The sequence below is a fragment of the Callospermophilus lateralis genome, chromosome 1 (assembly GCF_048772815.1).
Source record: "Callospermophilus lateralis isolate mCalLat2 chromosome 1, mCalLat2.hap1, whole genome shotgun sequence".
Taxonomy (NCBI): Eukaryota; Metazoa; Chordata; class Mammalia; order Rodentia; family Sciuridae; genus Callospermophilus; species Callospermophilus lateralis.
Genome location: NC_135305.1, coordinates 78,944,061 through 78,964,854, shown reverse-complemented (window position 1 = coordinate 78,964,854; position 20,794 = coordinate 78,944,061). Strand labels below are relative to the sequence as shown.

The 20,794-nt window shown below is 37.3% G+C and overlaps 1 protein-coding gene across 1 annotated transcript in view; it reads right to left on the bottom strand.

Moving 5' to 3' along the window:
• Dnah11 (dynein axonemal heavy chain 11) overlaps positions 1-20,794 on the bottom strand; it is a 302,098-nt gene that overhangs the window by 231,770 nt on the left and 49,534 nt on the right. Inside the window, exons 15-25 of the mRNA XM_076853784.2 lie at positions 19,401-19,733; positions 18,935-19,189; positions 18,679-18,848; positions 18,252-18,474; positions 13,834-13,950; positions 13,636-13,722; positions 8,337-8,495; positions 7,317-7,400; positions 5,360-5,518; positions 2,922-3,044; positions 2,038-2,160 (exon numbers count right to left, since the gene is read on the bottom strand). Coding sequence (XP_076709899.2) covers positions 2,038-2,160; positions 2,922-3,044; positions 5,360-5,518; positions 7,317-7,400; positions 8,337-8,495; positions 13,636-13,722; positions 13,834-13,950; positions 18,252-18,474; positions 18,679-18,848; positions 18,935-19,189; positions 19,401-19,733 — 1,833 coding nt within the window. The remainder of the gene's footprint in view (positions 1-2,037; positions 2,161-2,921; positions 3,045-5,359; positions 5,519-7,316; positions 7,401-8,336; positions 8,496-13,635; positions 13,723-13,833; positions 13,951-18,251; positions 18,475-18,678; positions 18,849-18,934; positions 19,190-19,400; positions 19,734-20,794) is intronic.

Here is a 20,794-nt window from a genome sequence, read left to right as displayed (position 1 = left end):
GAAGACCACGCATCTCTTTGCAGGCAGGAGAAAATATGGAGCCCTTGGGTGCAGCTCTAGGAATTAAACTGCTCTTTTATCACTCTTCCCCGGTCCCTGCCTGTTAATCATTCCAAAGTTATGGGCATGTATGTGTGTGTGCGTCAATCTCCAAAATATAAAAGCAACTTCCTTCCAGCCTGCTAGGCCCTCAAGCCTCCACTGCCCTCTGTTTTTAGGTGACCACTAAGCTCTGCAGCTGGCTTATCACCATGGCTTGCTTTCATGCCGTGGAGTTTGGTTGGCACTACTCACCACATTCAGATGCTGAAATCTCACAAAGTCACTAAGTGGAATTGCCTCTTCTCATTCTCCTCCACTAGGTGTTTAACCCAACCCAACTGATGAATCCATGGGAGAAAAACCCATTCTGAGGTCTTTGTGATACCATAGAATCCTATTTCTATTATTTCCCAGGCCCCTCCTTCTCCTCTCTCTCTGCCCTTTTGTCTTCTCTTATAAACCAAATGCAGCCTTTTTCAAGGTTTAATTCCTAGCTGGTTTTTGTTCTTTTTGGATATACATGACAGTAGAGTGTATTTTGACTTATACACACATGGAGTATAACTTATGATCCCATTCTTGTGGTTGTACATGATGTGGAGTTACACTGGTTGTATATTCATATATCAACATAGGAAAGTTATGTCCAATTCATTCTATTGTCTTTCCTATTCCCATTCCTGCCTTTTATTTCCCTTTGTCTAATCCAATGAACTTCCATTTTCCCCCCTTATTGTGTGTTGGCATCCACATATCAGAGAACATTCTGTCTTTCGTTTGGGGGAATTGCCCCAGCTTATTTCACTAAGCATGAAAATCTCTAGTATCATCCATTTACAGGCAATTATCAAGAATAAAAGAAACAATAAATGTTGGCAAGCAGGTGGAGAAGAAGATAAACTTAAATATTGGTGGTGGGACTATTAATTGGTACATTAAAACAGTATGGAGATTCCTCAGAAAACTTGAATGGAACCGATATTTGACTCAGTTATCTCAATCCTCAGCATATACTCAAAAGACTTAAAATTGGCATACTGCAGTGACACAGCCACAACAATGTTTATAGCAGCTCAATTCACAATAGCTATTGCTACAGAATCAACCTAGGTGCCCTTCGCCAGATGAATGAATAAAGAAAATGTGGTATATACTCACAATGGAATATTACTCAGACATAAGAAGAATGAAATTATGGCATTTGCTAGCTGACTTATCTTCTATGCCTCTTTATCTAGCTCAGCAATTCTCAAGATACCAACAATGACCTCTCAATCTACTATGCTACTAAACCTCTGTGTTGGGCTCTAGTCTAACTTTCCACCCTTACATGAGTACTTTCCATACTAAACACATGAATATATAATGCTGACATCTCTCAATATCAGTTTCTCTCCATAGTGCTTTATGTCTAACTATATGTATTATGTTCCCCAAATAATCTCTTCTACCTTTCTTGTCCAAAGAGATCCCAGCACCTATCATATTAGAATTCAAGACCATATGCGCTGTACTCAATTTGTCTTTCCAGCTTTATTTTCCAATTTTTCCATAAGGACAATCTATAATCCAAGGAAAACAAATTCTTAAAGTAACTGTGAATGACAGATACTTTCTGACATTTCAAGATTCTATTAATATTGTCGCCCTTGCCTAAACATCCTTTTCTAAAGTCTATTTTTCTGTTGAATGCAAGCCCATTCTTCAAGGCTCAGCCTACACACCATCACCTTTTAGGGACCTCTGCAAGATTTTCACCTTCTCCAATCAGAAAGCCTATGTTTATTAGACTCCTTGGATGCCTTATATTTGTTTCCTTCCTCAAGTGTAAGTTTCTTAAGAATAAATATTTATAGTTGCAGACCCCACATAGTATAGTACGTGGAGCCCAGAATAAGTAGCTGCTCAATGAATGAATAAATGTTGAGTATTAGAACTTAGAAAAAAAAATCATTCATTAGTATTAAAAATCTATCATAAAACTGTCCACCTTACCTGGTTATGCTCTAGAGTTTCAAAAAGTTGTTCGTCAGACTTCAGTAATGGAATGCTTGTTCGATAGTGAACTTCATAAGAAAACTCCATAGTTGCCCAAGTCTGGCTAATTTCAGTAATAACCTGGTAATCAAAAGCATGAATCTATTAATGTGTATAAAGTTTAATTTAGGATCAATATCTAGGCTATTGCCTAGAATTATTTTTAATGTTTTGATAAATTTTTTAAAAAGCACAGTAATATCAAATAGTACTGGCCTCACCTTTTTCCTCTAAATAATTAATGGTGATGAGGTTTGCAGAATAAATTCTACCACACCAAAGGAATGAACATCACACTCATACCAAACATAGATTGGATCTGAGTTTTACGTCCTTCCCCACAAGACTCTGCAAGCAGGAGGGGACTCAAAAGATTACCTACAGGCCTAGTAGACATTATTTACACAGTAGTCAGCAGGACAGGTGACAGGTAGTACTCTGAGTGCCTGAATGTCAAATGCAGTTCCCTATGTAAATCTGGGTAAAGTACCTCTCTATGCCTCAGTTTCCTCATCTGTAAAACAGAGATAATAATATCACCTACCTCCGAGGGTTAAATGAGTTCATATAAACAAAGCACCAGGAGTGGCACTTGCTCCCAGTAAAGGTTACCTACACCTAAGTGCTTTCTGCTGTCTTCGATTGGTCCAACCTCCTATTTGAAACTTTTACTGTCCATCTGAATGACGACATTTCCTGCCCAACTCACCCACCCAACCAGCAGAGCAAACTGGGATTCATGTCTTCACATCCCAGGGTCTCCAAAGGAGTTTTGCGTCTATGCTAAAGAACAATAGTAGGCTCAGAAAAGAGACTCTTCAGGGTAGCCCTGCAGATGCTACCTTCTCGGTCCCCAGTTCCTTCACAGCTTTGTCCACAATGCTTCGGACATCATCTTCCACTCTGTGCAATTGCAATGCTAGCAGATCCGCCAGTGTTGTGGCTTCATTTATTGAAAAGTTAACCTGATTAGGAAGGAAAAAAGGTAGAATTGACACTGCATATCTATGAGGGCTCCCTTTACCTAATAGCCACAGGAATGTATTACAACTAGAATACACTTACGGGGGCCACAGGTATACCTGGAGTGCCGAAAAGTACGGACAATACAGTCCTTTAACTCACAGCTGCTTAGGCACCTTGGGCCACAAGCCAACGCCACCACCATACTCACACTAAACTACTGTCTTTTGTCACAGATCCTCCCTTTGTCAACAGGCTTCTTATCTCTTTTGCCCAGAAAACCCATTTTTAAAAAAGAGGATCTTATTGTTCATTTATTATAATTTGGTTGAAGTCCCAGGAATCAGGCAGAAGCTCATTTGTCTTTTCTTCCTGAAGTACCCTATTCACTGAACGTAATTCCCAGCTGCTTCCGTGATTTAACCTAGTTTTATCACTAATTTAATCTTAGCTCCTTGGCAAAAAGATACACTAACGCAAAAAGTCATTATTCATACTTACCATGTGAAAAAATAATTCACATTTATTTCTTCATTATCTTGTTGACACATTCCCGCCCCCCAGCCCCCTCCAGTATTTGGTTCTTAAGAAGCACTTGGCTCTTCTACTTTCCAAACTCAACCACGTCCCTTGCAAGAGAGAGGTGACCCAGCCGCATGGTTGCAGAAAAGCCATTTCCTTTCCTGCTCCTACAAAGAATATCAAATCACAGCTTCTTGGAAGTTGCAGCCCCCTGTCTCTCCCTATCCTATACTATTTCCTAGAACCCCCCACTTCTCTGCATAAGGGAGACTTTAATTCAGGTTTTCCCAGGACTGAGGACTTTTCTAGTATGTGGAACTTTCAGTGCAAAATCCTGTACCTAGAAAGTCCTGGGAAAACCAGAGGAATTGGCCACTCTCTCTCTGTAGAGCTTTTGACCTCAATCCAGAGCTGATGGGAATCAGGTCTGTCCTAGAGAAAGGATGAGCAGGGATGTGTAATGGGGCCATCCTGAATAGTTGTGCAATTTGTGCACTGAAATGGATACAGGCCCAGATGGCACATGGAGACTGAACCCAGGCTCTGCCCTGCTGTTCTGGGGGTAGCCTGGCGGAGGATTCTTTTTTTCTATATTTTCTACCAGAGACAGTACCTTTTTCTAGTTTGCAGAAAAGTATAGCAGGCAGGCAGAGATTGAGTTGACATGAAATTATATTGGTAGAAATATTAGAAGGGATTAGAGATCAGGGTTCACAATCAACTATGTAGGTGATTCAATAAAGATTTTCTGAGTAAATAAATTAAATCAATTACAAAGTCTAAATATTTGATGACTAAAAGATTATAGAAAACAATCATCATCATGATGACAACAACGATAACAATGATGATAGCAGGTTCAGGGACCATTTGTGGAGTGCTTATTACATATCTATATATACCTAAACAAATGAAAATAATGCTTCTCATGCAGACTTGGTGAACAAATTGGAGATGCATTATTTTTATTGCATGGGACAGTCAATGAAGGTACGAAGAACAAGTAACTGGCCAGTGACCCCAGAGTGACTCCATGTTAGAGTTACGCCATAAAGGCTAGGCTGGCCCTGGTCCCTTGTGTCCCTATTCTTCCAACCTTCCTTCACATCATGAGAACCTTTCTACACAGTGTGCACCTCAAGTTATTGATTTGCTTGAGAAGAAGGCACACAGACAGGTCTTCCTTTTATGTATTTTAAATTCATAAAGGTCACCTTTTCTGAAGTGAATAAATTAAATCAAGTTTAAGGTAGATGTAATTGCTTTTCAATAGAAACAGAAAGGGAAAAAGAGAGAATCCAAGTGTCACAGACACATGACAATCATTTTATGTCTTCATAAGATTAAAAGTATCAGATGACCATCAAGATGCCGCCATGCTCAGTGAACTGCGGGGGAAGGGTGGATCGCAATGTCACAACTCCCTCTCCCTCCAAATTCACTTCTATGCCTTCTAGTCCCCTCTGCAGTAGGATTCTTTGCTACCATTTGGTGCTCTATAATAACTTTTCATATTATTTCATTTGCTTCTTCCTCTAATGTATAAGAGCAGTTAGTATTCCTCATTTTACTCATTAAACAAACTAACTAGAGAGGTTAAGCAAATTGCTTGAAATCACACAGCTAGAAAGACATAAAACAGGGTGAAAACTATGCTTTTTGGAGGTCCAGTCCACTGAGCCTATCTCAAAGAACTTGGCCTCAGGTATATGACTAGAGGCTTTTTCAAACATTTCACTCATTTCAGAAGATGGCAATCAAGGAATCACACTGCACAGAGATCCAGGACACTCACCCCAATGGCCTTCATCAGCTGGTGCCAATGCCTGTCCCTGAGGGCAGGGCTCTGTAGCTCTGCGACAGCTCTCAGGGAGGTTGTCATGTCCTTTACAGCACTTTCCAAGCCTGCATATGCCTCCCAGATGCGGACCGCCTTGTCCAGGGACCAAATTTCCTAAAGGAAAGTAGGAGGGGAGAAACAGCTTCCTAGATGTAATGATACATTGTATAATTTGCCTCCTGTGGAAGAATAAATGTATTTTCCCCATCCCTGGATTAAGAAATAGAGTAAAGGCATTTAAACACCCAGGCTGGGCCCAAAATCAGAATGAAAAGGGATGTGCTTGCTCATGTTTCACAAACCCAGTACACATGAGCCACCTGGACACGCCAGTTTCTTGGTCATAAGATCTAAGTGTATGTCCCTTGGGCCATCAAATGTGGGGACTTGACAGACCATAGGACATATGCAATGAAGAGGGCCTCCTCTAGAAATGCTAATAAGCACAAAATGAGGTTGTCAATCGGATCCCAAAGACAACCCTTTTCCAATATCTGAATTGTTCAAGTGGTAGCCTTGAAATGTGGTTATCCTTATCTTTTGCATGGAACTTAAATCTTCACTAATTTTAAGATGTGTCAAATAGGGACTTTGACAGTCAAGTCCTCTTGCGTCATGGAATAACACCAGCAATTGTGAATAAGAAAACCCTCAACAAATCAACTGGATTTTAGTACAGAACAAAGGACAATGCAATTGTCTAAAATAAAGATCTGCAGTTGAAAGTGGGGATTAAATTGTCACCGTGCTGAGATAACCAAGGGTACAGAATGAGGTACCATGATCCCCTAACAAACACAAAAGTAAAAACATTCAAGTAGGGTCTTTGGTACTGGAATAATAGGGGAGAGCAAACTGGGCAGAACTGGTAGTGGCTGAGCACAAGACTAAGTAAGTCAGGGGCAAAAATATTCTGGGGTGAGAAGAAAGAACAAGGCCCTCACCTTATTTATTTATTTATTTTTAAGCTGGGTTCTTGCTGAGCTGCCCAGGCTGGTCATGAACTCCTGAGCTCAAAGAATCCTCCTGCTTCAGTCTCCTGAGTGAGCAGCTGGGACTACAGGCAAATGCCACCACATCTGCCAGGCCCTGCCTTTTTAAGTTGTTTTGTGAGGGAGGATGGCAGGGGATACTAGGGATTGAACCCAGGGGCACTTTACCACAAAGCTACATTCTCAGCCCTTTTGATTTTTTTATTTTGAGAGAGGGTCTTACTAAGTTGCTGAAAGCCTAGCTTACTTGCTGAGGCTGACCTTAAATTCATAACCCTCCTGCTTCCCAGTTGCTGGGATTATAGTTGAGCACCACTGCACCAGGCCCCTTGCCATTTTTAACTTTATCCAAAGTTCTATGCTCTTCAGAGGGCATATGGTTATGGGAAGTATTAGACTGCTACAATCAAATAAGCTAAGTTTTGTAAATACTGAACCTCCCTGAGACACTAGACTAACCAATAACTATGGCAAGGATGAGAATACTCCATGGAAATCTAAATGTGTCCTACTCCTACTAGATGCCCCAAATTCCAGAACCAAAAGGTATCTTTTTTTCAGCTACAAAATGCTCGTGGTAACTAAGGAAGGAAATCAAGGACTTAATCCCCAAATTAACCCCTCAGCCCTGATACTCTTAATCTTCCTCTCTGTTTAGACAACCATAGGAAGCTCATGATTATAGCTGTTTCTCATAAATTCATTAGCCCTAATATGCTTTCATCAACTCATTCACAGAAAGGCAGGCTTGATTAGAAGTGCAACTGACTAAAAGTGGGAAAAAAAATACTATCTGATATCACTCTACTTGAGGTAAATAAGGATATGTAGCCCAGCACACCAGATTCTAGGTTAGGGAAGATGGAAGGAGGTGGTGCCGAGAAAGATAAATTGTTGTAATAGACAGTTATGGAACTCGCCTTGGCAAACCTTCTGAGCTCTACATCCATCTGTTCCACATTAATCTGTCTCCACTGGGTTTTAGTCCAATTATCAATGCTTCTCTGAAAATGCACAAGCAGATAAAAGTGTCAACAACATTTGGTGAAAGCAAGTCTCCACAGCAAAATATATAAACTGATGATACACAGTGACTCTATCACCCAGTAGAAAGATGATTTTTTAAATATTAACTGCACTTGTCAAAACTTCCCTATCACCAAAACAAAAAAGCTGTCAGAACATGTCAAGCTTGAGGCTAAAACATTATGATATATTAATTTTTAGTAGCAATTATAAATTCCATATATGCACAGTCATTATCACTTAATCCTGTGTACTCTATATTGATAAGTGTATTATTAAATAACAGGTTTCTATAATCCTACATGAAACAGAATCAGCTTTCACAAGAAAATCTTTATCCATTATAAAACAAAACTCTCATTAAACTTTTATTGATCATATTTCCTATCTTAACATATTTCTATTTGGCTTGCAACTAACAAGAATATTTTTTCAATATGCCATTTTGCAATATGCCAAGTTCCCTAGAACTTAATTTTGTACTTAAGTTTTTAACTTAACCACACTCAAATTAACTTTGTTTTTAGTTAGTCTTTTTTGTATGCACTCACATATAAAGCATGGTCTTATACATTAGTTTATATGCACAGGTGACTGTGTATATGTAACAAATACTTTTACATTAATTTTTATTTATATTTTATATAATCCCCCAAAAGGATCTGAGTCACTTAGCTCATTACAAAGTTTCATCCTATACTAAAGACAGAAACAACTGACATTCAGGGAAACAGCTTCCACTATCAGAGATGCATGAACACTAATTCTCAGGTGGTAGATAAAATCTAATGTGTACATATTTTAAATTGTGAAATCCAAACAAAATGATATAGACACTAACAATTGCACAAGTATACAAAAGAATTTTTGAAAGGAAAAAAAAAAAAAGCATGCTTTGCAAAAGCACATCTTACTCTAACATAAATAATGACATCCCAGAGTCCCTTGAGCAATTTTATTTCTTTGCGACACTGCTTCATTTGTCTGTACTCTGGAAGAGCCACTTCAAAAAGACGAGCAGAATCTTGCATCTGCACCATTTCTTCTTCTAAGGCCTCAAGCTCCTGATTTGCCTAAGGAGAAAAAACACACCTGCACACAAAGTGCCAGAGAAAGAGAAGCCACACTGTCCTGTAGCTCTCGTTACTTCACTATTTCAAACTTTGATATTGGCCAAATTCTATTGTTATAAAACTGTGTGCACATACAAACAAATATATAACAAAGCCCATCATTATGCACAACCATAATGCACCAATAATAAATGTGGAAAAAAACTCTGATTTTTGAAAAGAAAATTCCAAAAATATTTTTGCAGTATTATTATTGGTAAAATGTAGAAAATTTTCAGCTAGCAGATTCACAGATACTTAAAAAAGTGAAAGTTAATAAGTGCAACAATGTTACCAATACTTTCCTTATACACATTTCAGCCAAATTTGCTATGGCATAGGATTTCAATGGAAACAATTGATTTTCATTGTACAGCTGGGGGCTCTGCTAGGGACTAAAAGGTTATGCTCTAGAAATTTCCATGTAAGAATAAATTAGCTTTATATAATCACTTAGTTAAAAATAAAAACTATGTTTTTAAAATTACCCTAAACATTATTAGGTAATATTAATGGCACTCAGGAGAATCATAAATAAAACGCAGGAGCTTAAAAACACAACCCAATATAAAAATTTCTCCTTATGATCAAACTCTCCAAGGTTCACCTACCACCTCATCTATGTGGAAAAGTTTACATTTTTCCTCAAATATAAGCTGGCTCATTTTTTTTCTTACTCAATGAGTCATCTCTTAATTTTAGTTTTTATTAACAAATTAATGTATTTTCATGGTGGAAGTTGGAGGTGTAAGAACAACTTTTAAGGCAGAAAAGCCATTCCTGGAGTTGGTCTCTGGTTCTGGTGCCATTTCTGTGACTCTCCAGTCTGTATCCCAGCTGCTCTTCATTAAGTGTAGACATTCAACTTGGTTAGTAGTTTTGCAAAGAAGGACTGGCTTTGTTTTATACTTTACACTTCCTCTCATTCTCTTCTCAATATTAAACAATTATATTACTTTGGTTCATTTTTAACTTTGAAAAATAATACTTTGCTGGGAAATGAGACTGATCAAACAATGCCATGTGTGCCAGGAGTGGTGGCACATGTCTGTGATCCCAGAGGCACAGGAGACTGAAGTAGGAGGATCACAAGTTCAAAGCCAGCCTCAGCAACTTAGGGAAACTCTTTCTCCAAGTAAAAATATTAAAAAAAGAGTAGCAGGGCTGGGGATATGGCTCAGTGGTTAAGTGCTCCTAGGTTCAATCCCAGCTACAAAAAAAATTGTGTATAATGTGTATAATATGGCATTGTGAAACCCACTATCATGTATTATTATAATGCACCAATTTTTTAAAAAACACTTAATCCTTTTGTGTACCATGAGCTTTTAACTCTTTAAATTGACAAAAACTTATGTACAACATATTTTAAAATATTTATACAGTGTGACATGACTCAATAAAGCTAATTAACATGTATTACTTCACATCTTTTGGTGGCAAGAGCGCTTAAAATCTACTTTTTAAAAATGCATAACAATGTTTTCACACCATTCTAATGTTTATTAGATTTCCTACTGGATCTACTTTATTAGGAATTTTCAAAATACAATACACTGTTACTGACTACATTCACCAGGCTGTGCAATACATTAATGCCTTGGTATCTGTTGGGACTTGTTTCAGAACCACCAGGAATGCCAAAGCCCACAGATGCTCAAGTCCCTTATATAAAATGGTGTAGTGTTTGCATATAACCTACAAGCATCTTCTCATATGCTTTAAATGATCTCTACACTAATTATAATATCTAATATAAATAGCTATATTGTTTAGGTGACAAGAACAAAAAGTCTGTATTATTCAGTATAGATGTAATTTTTTCTAAAATATTTTTCATTTGCAGCAGTTGAATCTGAAGATATAGAATGTGTACCTATGGAGGGCTCACTGTACATCAGTTGAACTTATTTCTTCTAATTGAAATTTGGTATCCTTTGACAAGCATACAAAGCTTCTGTCTCCCCAACCTCAATTCTGCCTATTAAAGTTTCAACTAGGAAAATGAAAATATAAGAACTCTGCTTTTTAACAAGCTATACCTTTACAAACAAGAAATGGAATTTTTTATTATTTTTTTTTTTACAAATATTATGAAAAATTTCATGCACATAAAAATATTTGTGTATATGTTTATATGGATCCCATCCAGTTTAGGAAATGTTACTGTCTCAGCCTCCTGAGTTACTGGGATTGTCGTCAACCCAAATTTTCTGATTGCTAATTAAACCACTAAAACCTAAATTTTTGTCTCCTGATTTTCACTACATATGTAGGTATTACAAAGTGCTAAAAAGTTAAAGGTTTTGATATTATATAGCTTTATTCTTCCAAAGACATGTCAATTTTTTTTCTGTTTTTGGTACTGAGAATTGTATCCAGGGGCACTTAACCTCTGATCCGTATCCTCAGATCTTTATATATTTTGAGACAGGATCTTACTAAGTTGCACAGGGTGTCACTAAGTTGCTAAGGCTGATTTTGAACTCATGTCCTTCTGCATCAATCTCCTGAGCCACCTGAATTACAAGAATGAGCCACCACATCCAGCTACTCAATTAATATTTTGGGGGAACACGTATCTATTCATGATGATGGGAGTGAAATTCACTAATTTCTAGTACTGTATAGTACTATAACATGCAAAAATATTTATTCTACTTATAATGGTTGTTTAGGCTTCTATTTCACTAGTGGTAGTATGATTTTTCACATTCCCTGGTGTATAAAGTTTGATGAATAGTTTGTTATCTTTTAATGGTTTAAAATGTCTTCTAAGAGCCTCTATCATGAAAGTTGAATGATATTCAAAGAGTTTGGCACTTCTTGAGACAATAACTTGATTTTCTCTTCAAAATGTATAATGCAATATATCATATTAGTTGATTTTCTAATATTAAGTTTTCTTAGAATGAACTTAAGTTGGTATAATTTGATTGTTTTGTTTAGGATATGTACATAAGACTGATCTACAATTTTTCCTTTCTCATTCCTTTTATGAAATTTACAGATGCTTCATAGAATAAATAAATAGTATTTATTCTTCTGGTTTGTGGAATCACATGAATGAGAAGTGGTTCTTCAAAACTTCCTAGAATTCTACAATCTTTATTGGAAGATTTTTTTTTAAACTATTGGTTGTTTTTCTTGTTTTACTACTGGTTAATTTTTAATAATTTTATGACTATTCAGAATCATTACTTGAGATAATTTTAATAAATTATTTCAAAAATTATGTTCACTTTATATTCAGTTTTAATTATGCTCTATGAATTTTTTAATTTCTGTTCTTTCTATATGCTATTAGTCCCTATTTTATCCTAGAGACTATTATTTCTTTTTCCTACTTTGCTCAGTCCACCAGGGGTTTGCCAATATAATTAGACTTTTCTGATAACGATATTTGGCTTTGTTGATTCTTTTCTGGAGGTACTTGCACTAGAAATTATTTTAGTGACAAATTTCAGTTTTGTTTATCCAAAATATACTTATTTTTCTCATTATTGAAATATACTTTCATTTGGCAGAATTTGAAAGCTACCATCCAGTGCCTTTCAGTTTCCATTGTTCCTGATGAGAGGTATACTATGGACACAATCATTTCTGACAGGTGGTGACCTATCTTTCCTATCTAGCTTCTTTCACAATCTTATCTTTGCCTTTGATAACAATCTCATGCCTTTGGTGGAGTCTAACTGAACAATCACACCAAGAAAATGACTTGAAGAAAAAGTTGTTCCAGTCCTAGTATATTTAAGGTATCCTTCTATATATTCTGTACCTATAAGAATAAGCATCTCTGACTTTTAAACATGTAACTTTACGCTGTTGTGGTATAGAAAAGAAATGGTAAGATTCAATTCACTGTTATAAATATTTACATATAGCACTTTTGTTAATCAAGTAAAAAATAATTCCTCATCCACAATCTGTTCAGACCATCTACAATCCAGATACAATCTTAAAAACAACAACAACAACAAAACTTTATTATCACATTCTAACCTCTTCCCTTTCAATGACCATATGAACCAATTTTCTTCAGCCAAGTAAAAAAGACCTTATGCTATAGAATGGTGTTTTCTGAGTTAAAAGCAATTAAATTAAAATCAAAATTTGGAAAGAGATAACAATTGTGTCAACCAGGACACCAGTCTAAGGGGACAGACTAGCTCCAGCATTAGGTCAATCAAGGTGACAATTAGAATGGAGAATTCAGACTCCCAGCTTCTACATCTAAACCTCACCAAGTTCTTTCCTCATTTGGACCACTAGGATATGTTTTTAGAGGGAAAAGAAACCCAGTGTAATTGTCCAATGAAAGTGTAAAATGCCTAAGCCTTCTATGAATTATTCACCATTCTAGTTGCCCACTATATTCATTCTTAGAGTAGACTATTATACTCAATAATACTCATGTTCAAAGTTAAGAATACATTATGAGCTTTCCCATGCTTGAAGGTTACTTAACAAAATTATCACATGTGGAGCTGGGGTTGTAGCTCAGGGGTAGAGTGCTTGACCAGCATGTGTGGAGCACTGGGTTCAATCCTCAGCATCACATAAAAATAAATAAATAAAGGTCTATAGACAACTAAAAAAAAAAATTTAAGTATCATATGTGAAGTAATATGATGACTAAAATTTGATGTTTTTTATTTAGATAGCAAGAATTTTAATTCTATGTTAGTCATTTGGTAACTCTAATCTCCAACAAGTTACTTATAAATTATAACACTTGATTCTTTATCTGAAATTGGAAAAGTAATAGAAGCTATATCAGAGATGCTGTGAGAACTAAAATGTAATATGAAGTGAAATATGTTTAACAAAATTCTTGACATATAATAAGTAATTAAAAGAAGTAGCAGTAGTTTTTACTTTCACTAATGATTACTTTGATGATGGTGGTGGTTTTTGGAGACATAATTTAAAACATAATACAATTTACTTGGGTAAAACTTCTTACCACTGGGTTTTAAACAGTCCTCAATTTCCATAACTAATATCAAAGATAAGGCAACATAGCAGTATCTCAGTGTCTAAACATACTTGTAAGTAGCTAGTACAATGCATATAGGACATTTGAGATCTATATTACCTGATCGAGCACTGTGTATGGATTTTCGGTATTAAAGCCAAGAGGGGCGTAGCTTTGGAATCTTTCTCTGAACTCTGCCTGCTTTTCCTGATCAGAACCAAAAACAACAACAACAAAAGTGATTCTCAAGTAGCTTCAATTATCCTTGGAAAGTCTTTCTTAGAAAACAAGCAAACAAAACTTTGGTAATTATCTTACATCAAACAAAATACATTTCTTCCGTATCAGAGTGACCTCTGCATTTTGGAGAGGTGAGACTTCATGTCTGACTGTTGCTGCGATCTTTTTGGTTATTTGCCATCTTTCAGGTAATTCCTACAAAAACAAAGGTTTGGAAGGGGAATTTACTTCAATTCCGAAAAACAATTTAACCCTATAGGATTAAGTAATTTTAATTTTTTTACTCTAACCCAGGAAATCTTTTCATTCTTTCATATAGGGTTTACAAGAAAAAAAAAAAAAGAAAAAAAATAAAGAGAAAGAAAGTGACTAAAAGCCCCAGAGCCAGGGATAAAGTGCAGGCTGATCCACTGCCATGTCTGGGTTCATATCTTCCAAGCATGTGCCAGAGTTGTTCTCATCTCAGAATCAGTGGAAATCTTTTCAAAATAAAGACAAATCCTCAAATTGTTTTGCTGTTATGGGAATAAAATCAAAGTGCTCTGGAAATTACTTTGCTAATCTCTAACAACTAGAAATGGAAGCCAGCCACATTTAGCAATTTAGCAAATAAAAAAGATGCTTTCAATCTGGCAAAGATGGCAATATGAATTAATGTCAGCTTCCACTTTCCTCTGCCTCCCAAGACTCTGCAAGTACTCTTTTCTTGAAGAAGAGTTTTACTGTTGAAGTTGGTTTACTTTCAATGACTAGGATTTTTGAAGGAGAAGAGACAAAAAGGAAGGTCCATTCCTATTTATTTTGAATAAAAGCAATAAATAGATACCAGCTCAACTCTGCTCTCCCTGCCTATAATGCAAATAGGTCAAAAACAAGTTATTTTCTTTAAAGAGCCGGGTGCATAATTACCACTGAAAAGCATTTCTTGTGTCTAGACTAACAAAGTATTGTTTCTCTGGGTCATCTCCCAGGACAATGAACTGGTTTGGTCATAGAAAAACAAAGTTATGGATGTGTCCCATAGTGACAGGGTGAGGGGTCAACAACTATTTCTTTCCCTGAACTGCAAAACTCAAAGGTCCTAGAGACTATTTTGTAATCTTCAATAAATATTGGATGAATGATTCAGTAACTGCCACTTATGAAGAGTGCACTAAGTATAAATTGTTTTGTGTTGTGGAGAGGGTGCTTCAAAAGAAAAATACATTCTTTGATTTAAACTGTTACATAATCTGAGCAAGACAAACACACAGTAACTATTCTACAGCGCAGAATATGTTAACTTCCACTAGGAGACTAACAAGTTGTGGCATCAGTACAATTAGGAGACGATATGGTGCCATGACAGGAATACCAAACTAACTCAAGAGACCAGCACTGAAACCACTGCCTTTTCACCTTGTGCTTCCTCTCAGCAAACCCAGCATCCTCAGCTATGCAGACTCGCACTTTCCATTTCCAAGTCAACTCCATGGAACCTAAATATCCTGTGAAGTCCCTTCAGAAGCCTTGGCTAAGAAGCGAAGGAAAAGTCACATCAGGAGCCTCAGGACCCTTAGCCTTCCTCCAACACAGCAGATTTGCTTTATGTTTGGGGATTCCAAAGCAGATTTTACCTGATGGAAATAAATTTTCTTAAAAATTAAAAGATCAGATATCTCCGAAGTCCAACTTATAACAATCCAATCAAGGAGGTGATGTTGAATCTGAGGCTCAAAGAAATAACTGATTTCAAGAGGCAGAGATTACGTGAGATCTTTGAGATGCAACCACCAAAGCAAGACGGAGATAAAGTAGGCTCTTGTGGAAGCAGGAGAACTCAGAGGCCAGGGACAGTGGATTAAGAAGCAATGAGAACTGAATTAAAATGGGAATCACAGGAATGGAAAGGGGGCAACAGACTGAAAAGAGGCCGCGCCCACAGACCACATGATTGGGGGTAAATGTTCATTTTTTTAATTGTATATGACAGTGGAATGCATTACAATTCTCATTGCACATACAGAGCACAATTTTTCATATCTCTGGTTGTATACAAAGCATATTCACACAAATTCGTGTCTTCATACATGTACTTTGGATAATGACGTTCATCACATTCCACTACCATTTCTAACCCCATGCCCCCTCTTCTCTACCTATCTACCCCTCTACCCTATCTAGAGTTCATCTATTCCTTTCATACTCCCCCTCCCTACCCTACTATGAATCGGCCTCCTTATCAGAGAAAACAATGTTCATTCTTGACTTTGAGAAGATAATGTTTAAATTTCACATCTAAGGGCTTTTTTTCCTTTAAAGCACAGAATAAGGCATAGATAAGTCTTTGAAAAAATGCAATGATACCCATGATAATGATGGAGAAACAAAATAACTGTTAAAATTTGCTTTAACTGAAGTAAAATTGGGGCCCTGTTACTCTCCATATGCAACTTTAATCTCATTATTCTTCCTCACCAGCCTACATTACTTGCATATAGCTATACTTATACCTTGAAGTGTCCTGCTTTCTAAATACTGAGAAGGCTAATATGTTTAATACTACCTGAACCTAGAGAAGTGAGCCAAATTTTATAATACAAATTCTGGAGGCCATGGCTAAAATCCCTCACTTCCATGACTTATTTTATGACTGGCTTCTGTATAAATTACCTCAAGGTTCAAGACCTGACTCAAAGAATATCCAAATCTTTCTTCAAAGAAGAAATATTTATAGTTGGTGCTACTCTGTCATCTCTCAGTCATGTGAAGTATCTACCTGTCCACAACTTCTCCTCGCACTCCATGTCATAACAGGACTATCTGCACTAAGGATGGTTTCATGCTCGAGTAGAATTTAATAATTCATACATAGTAATTCTCTATAGTCGAGAGAGCACTTATAAATATACTGTTGCATTTAATCCTCACAACACAGAATGAGGGATATGAAACAGCCCAGCTGCTGTGAAAATCAGTTTGGCAATTCCTCAAAAAGTTAAACCACCATACAACCCAGCAATTCCATCCTGAAGTATACACCAAAAAGAATTGAAAACAGGTACTCAAGCAAACACTTAATGTTCAGAGCAGCATTTGTTACAATTGCAAAAAGATGGAAACAACCCAAATGTCCATCAACAGATAATTGGGTATGTAAACTGAATTATAAGCAAACAATAGAATATCATCCAGCTATAAAAAGGAATGAATATCAGTATATGCTACAAGGTAAATGAACTTTGAAAACATTACATCAGGAAAAAGAAGCAAACACAATAGATCGTGTGTTATATAATTCAATTTGTCATAAGTGTCCAGAGTAAGTAAATCCATGGACACAGAACAAGACTGGCCAAGGGAAGAGGAGGGGAATAGGGAGCAACAACTAATGGATACGGAGTGACAACTAACAGATACAGAGTGACAACTAATGGATACAGAGTTTCTTTTGGGGGTGAAAAAAATATTTTGTAACTAGATACAAGTAGTGGTTGTAGTACAACATTAGGAACATACTAAATGCCACTGGTTGTATACTTTAACATGTTACTCTTATGTTGATTTCATCTCAATAAAAAACAAAACAGAAAGTGAGAAATTAGTATAGTGTAGACAAACCAAAACATTTAACGAATCACAAGGAATAGTCTACCAAACAGGAAGCATGCTCTGTGATGTTAACTGCTGTGTCTGGGCAAGCCGGTAAGATGAACTTGTACGTTCTTAAAAACAAATTTCAATCTTATTTTGTGCTCTGATAACTAAATAGGCTGAGCTAGAATCCAATGAAAGCTTTCTAGTTTATGTGTCCACTTGATCACATTTGCAAGGTTAAATGTAAGCCCAGCCTGGAAATGCCCTCCACCCCCACCATCCACAGAACTTCAATGTGGGCAAGAGAACAGAGCCTCAATTGTGAGATTTTTGTTCACGATTTCAATTATAATTAAAAAGACTTTGTTCATCATTTGGCACACAGAAGCCACTGAATCTTTCCAGAGCACAGAAAATACGAGGATAGCATAGAAATCTGTCTGGGAAACAGTGATTTCTCCATCCAAACCAGGCTTCCTTTATTCATTCATTCATTCATTCATTTCTTTACTAGCATGTCCATGAAATGTTTCCAGGCCTAGAACACTTCTGAGCTAACAGGCAGTTTTGAATGAGGAAGACTGTGGGTCTATTTCACATGTGTGAATCATGGTGAACCTGGGACTCCCAAGAGCAACTGAGAGGCTCTCTCCAATCCAAATGCCTTCCATCAGTGAGGCACAGGGACAGAGTGAGTCTTCTTCCTTGAAATACCTATAGCTAAGTGCTGGATTACTTCACTGCCTGTGTGACCTTTAAAAAGTTCATGTCTCAGCTTTAGATTTCTAACCTAAAATAAACCACCACCTAAAAAAATAACAGTATAGACTGTTACGAGGATGTCACAGGGTGCACGTGAAGCACTGGCCGCAGGAGATGCTCCATGTAGGTACCTGTGAGTATTTAGCCCCCACACTCACCTCCAGCTGAACATAGACTTGTTCTGGCATCTTCTGGCCATAGCTTTCCAGGAGTGTGATGGTTTCTTTCAGAGGTTCGAAGAGTTCATCAGTGGCTCTCTGCCGGCTTCTCACAGCCAGAAGGTGGCCCATGATGTCAACTAACCCCTCGTGATCGCCTTCACTCAGTTGTCTCTGAAGTCCGCCAACTGTCACCTTCATGAATCCTTGCAGCTCATTCAGACTATTAGATACATACACAAAAATTCATTAAAATATTTAGCATAAGACTTTTAATTGGATCTTATTTTCATTCTGCACCTGATTAAACATTACTCATTATTTCCATTATGAGATCAGCAGTATCCATGGTCTTAAAATCAATCTCAATTAGAAAGCAGTCAGCCAAGAAAAAAAATTGGTATAACTATCAAAATATAAAGGCTACCTGTCAATGACAAATCTCAAAAGATGCTCCTGAAACATCCAGCTCCACTTCTTAATCACATTTAGTAAGCTCACTTTGAAAGGTCTCATGTCCACCTTGAACCAACTATTAAACACTCTGAAGTCATCAAACTTGCTCATCTGAACATACAAAGCTTCATAAATATCAATCTACATATAAGAAAAAACAAAATTAACTACAACAGCTCCATTAGAAAGCCAATTAACTACAACATAAGTTAGGGAGTTTTCCTTGCCTGTTCTTTGAATTGTTCAAGAGTTGGTGGTTGTTCGGGGATTTCTTCATTGGCATGAGCATCCATTTCCTCGGATACTGCAGTATGGCCATACTGGAGAAAATGCTTCATAAACTCAGCTCGGTCATCCACCCAGAGGTATGCATAGGTCTCCAGGGAGTTTCTGAAATCCAAGACTTTGCTGATGACATCTGCCACTCTATTCATTATCTCCCGCCTGACCTCCGCCAGGCCTAACATATTATCCATGTCATTCTAAAGGAGAAGAAAAACCAAGCAGAGTGTCAAGTGAACCTTGATGCCAATTATGTGCGATACAACATAGCAGAGGTCATTTTTCAAAGGGAGAGTAGATTTCAATCTAAAAAATTAAGCAAGTTTTACCAACTTCTTTCCTTGTGATTCCCACTACCCTAGTTTATTTCTGAATCATTAATGGAAAAAGCTAATACCCACTTTCAAATACCTGATAATTGGTGATTTCCAGATGTGCTGCTACTCGCTCCATCTGGGCAGACATTCTAAAACTGTTGCACAGCATTTCTTCTACGAGATCATAGAAGCCATCCCCAGCCTCTCTCTCCAAAGAAGGCTTAAACACAATCTCAGGGGGTGTTAAGATCATTTGTACTTGGAAAAACGGTGCAGGTTTTGGCTGTTTCTCGGTATTTGTCAGAAAGAAGTCTAAGTCACACATTATTGCCTGGAAAAAGCCTTCCACCACCATGTCATCGATGAATTCTACATAAATTTTCCAGGTATCCAGAGAAGGATCGACTTTGAAGAGCTTCCTGTTTTCCTAGCAACAGACAAGCATTAATAGATGATTGTTAACAGTAATGAAAATAAAGATAAAAGCTTTCTGTTTAAGTGGCTTTTTTAAGGAAAGGAGTGCATTTCACAGGAGAATCCAAACAGTGGGTTGCAGAAGTTAAGCCAGATGGCATTTTATGACACTGAGTTCAAGTACTAGGTACATTCAAAAGTCATTCTTTAAAGAAAAAAAAAAAAAAATCAACGTGAAGATTGCTATCTTCAGATACAGACAGGAAACACACAAGTTTCCCAGTAAATGCTACAAGTATTGGATCTGGGCTCTAGTTCCCCCCGTGTCCCTAATTCAACATGGACCTGGACGTGGCCTTGCCTGAAAGCAAATAGTTTCTCATACTGGTCCCTCCAAGAAGGCTGTTCTGGGATATCTGAAGATAAGTCAGGGAAGGGCTGAGCCCATTTTTTTTTTAATATCTTTGTTTATTTTTTTAATGTGGTGCTGAGGACTGAACCCAGTGCCTCATGCATGCGAGGCAAGAGCTCAACCACTGCGCTACAGCCCCAGCCCTGAGCCTATTCTTGAAGACTCCCAGCATCCCTATTATTCGAAGACCACAGAATTTGGTTTAGTGTAATCATTGCCAAATTTTATTCAAACACAGAGAATATGTCATTTTTTTTCTTCTTTTTTCTTTTCTTCAAAATATCTATGTGTAACTCAGCTTGGGAAATGCTGAACTGGAAAGTCTCAGCTCCTTGTGGGCTTCCAAAATGTGGCCTTCTTTCACCCCTGCATTTCCATAGAGTGTGGGCAAAATGATGGATGGGCCAGTCAAGCAAAATAGGCCCAGAAGGCAGAGAGGTAGCTAAGGACAGCTGCAGATTGGGCATATCATGATCTAGGCCTAGAGGCAACCGTGTGAAAAGGTCAGGTGGGTGATAAGGCCGATTCCAGAGAAAATATCTTCCTGGAAAAGTCTGTCTAGTTTACATAGGACAGACAGCAGTTGCCAAGGCAGAAACTGAAGCACAGAGAAAAAAATGATACTGGAATAAGAGCTGATTGTGAGGTAAACTATACTCTCT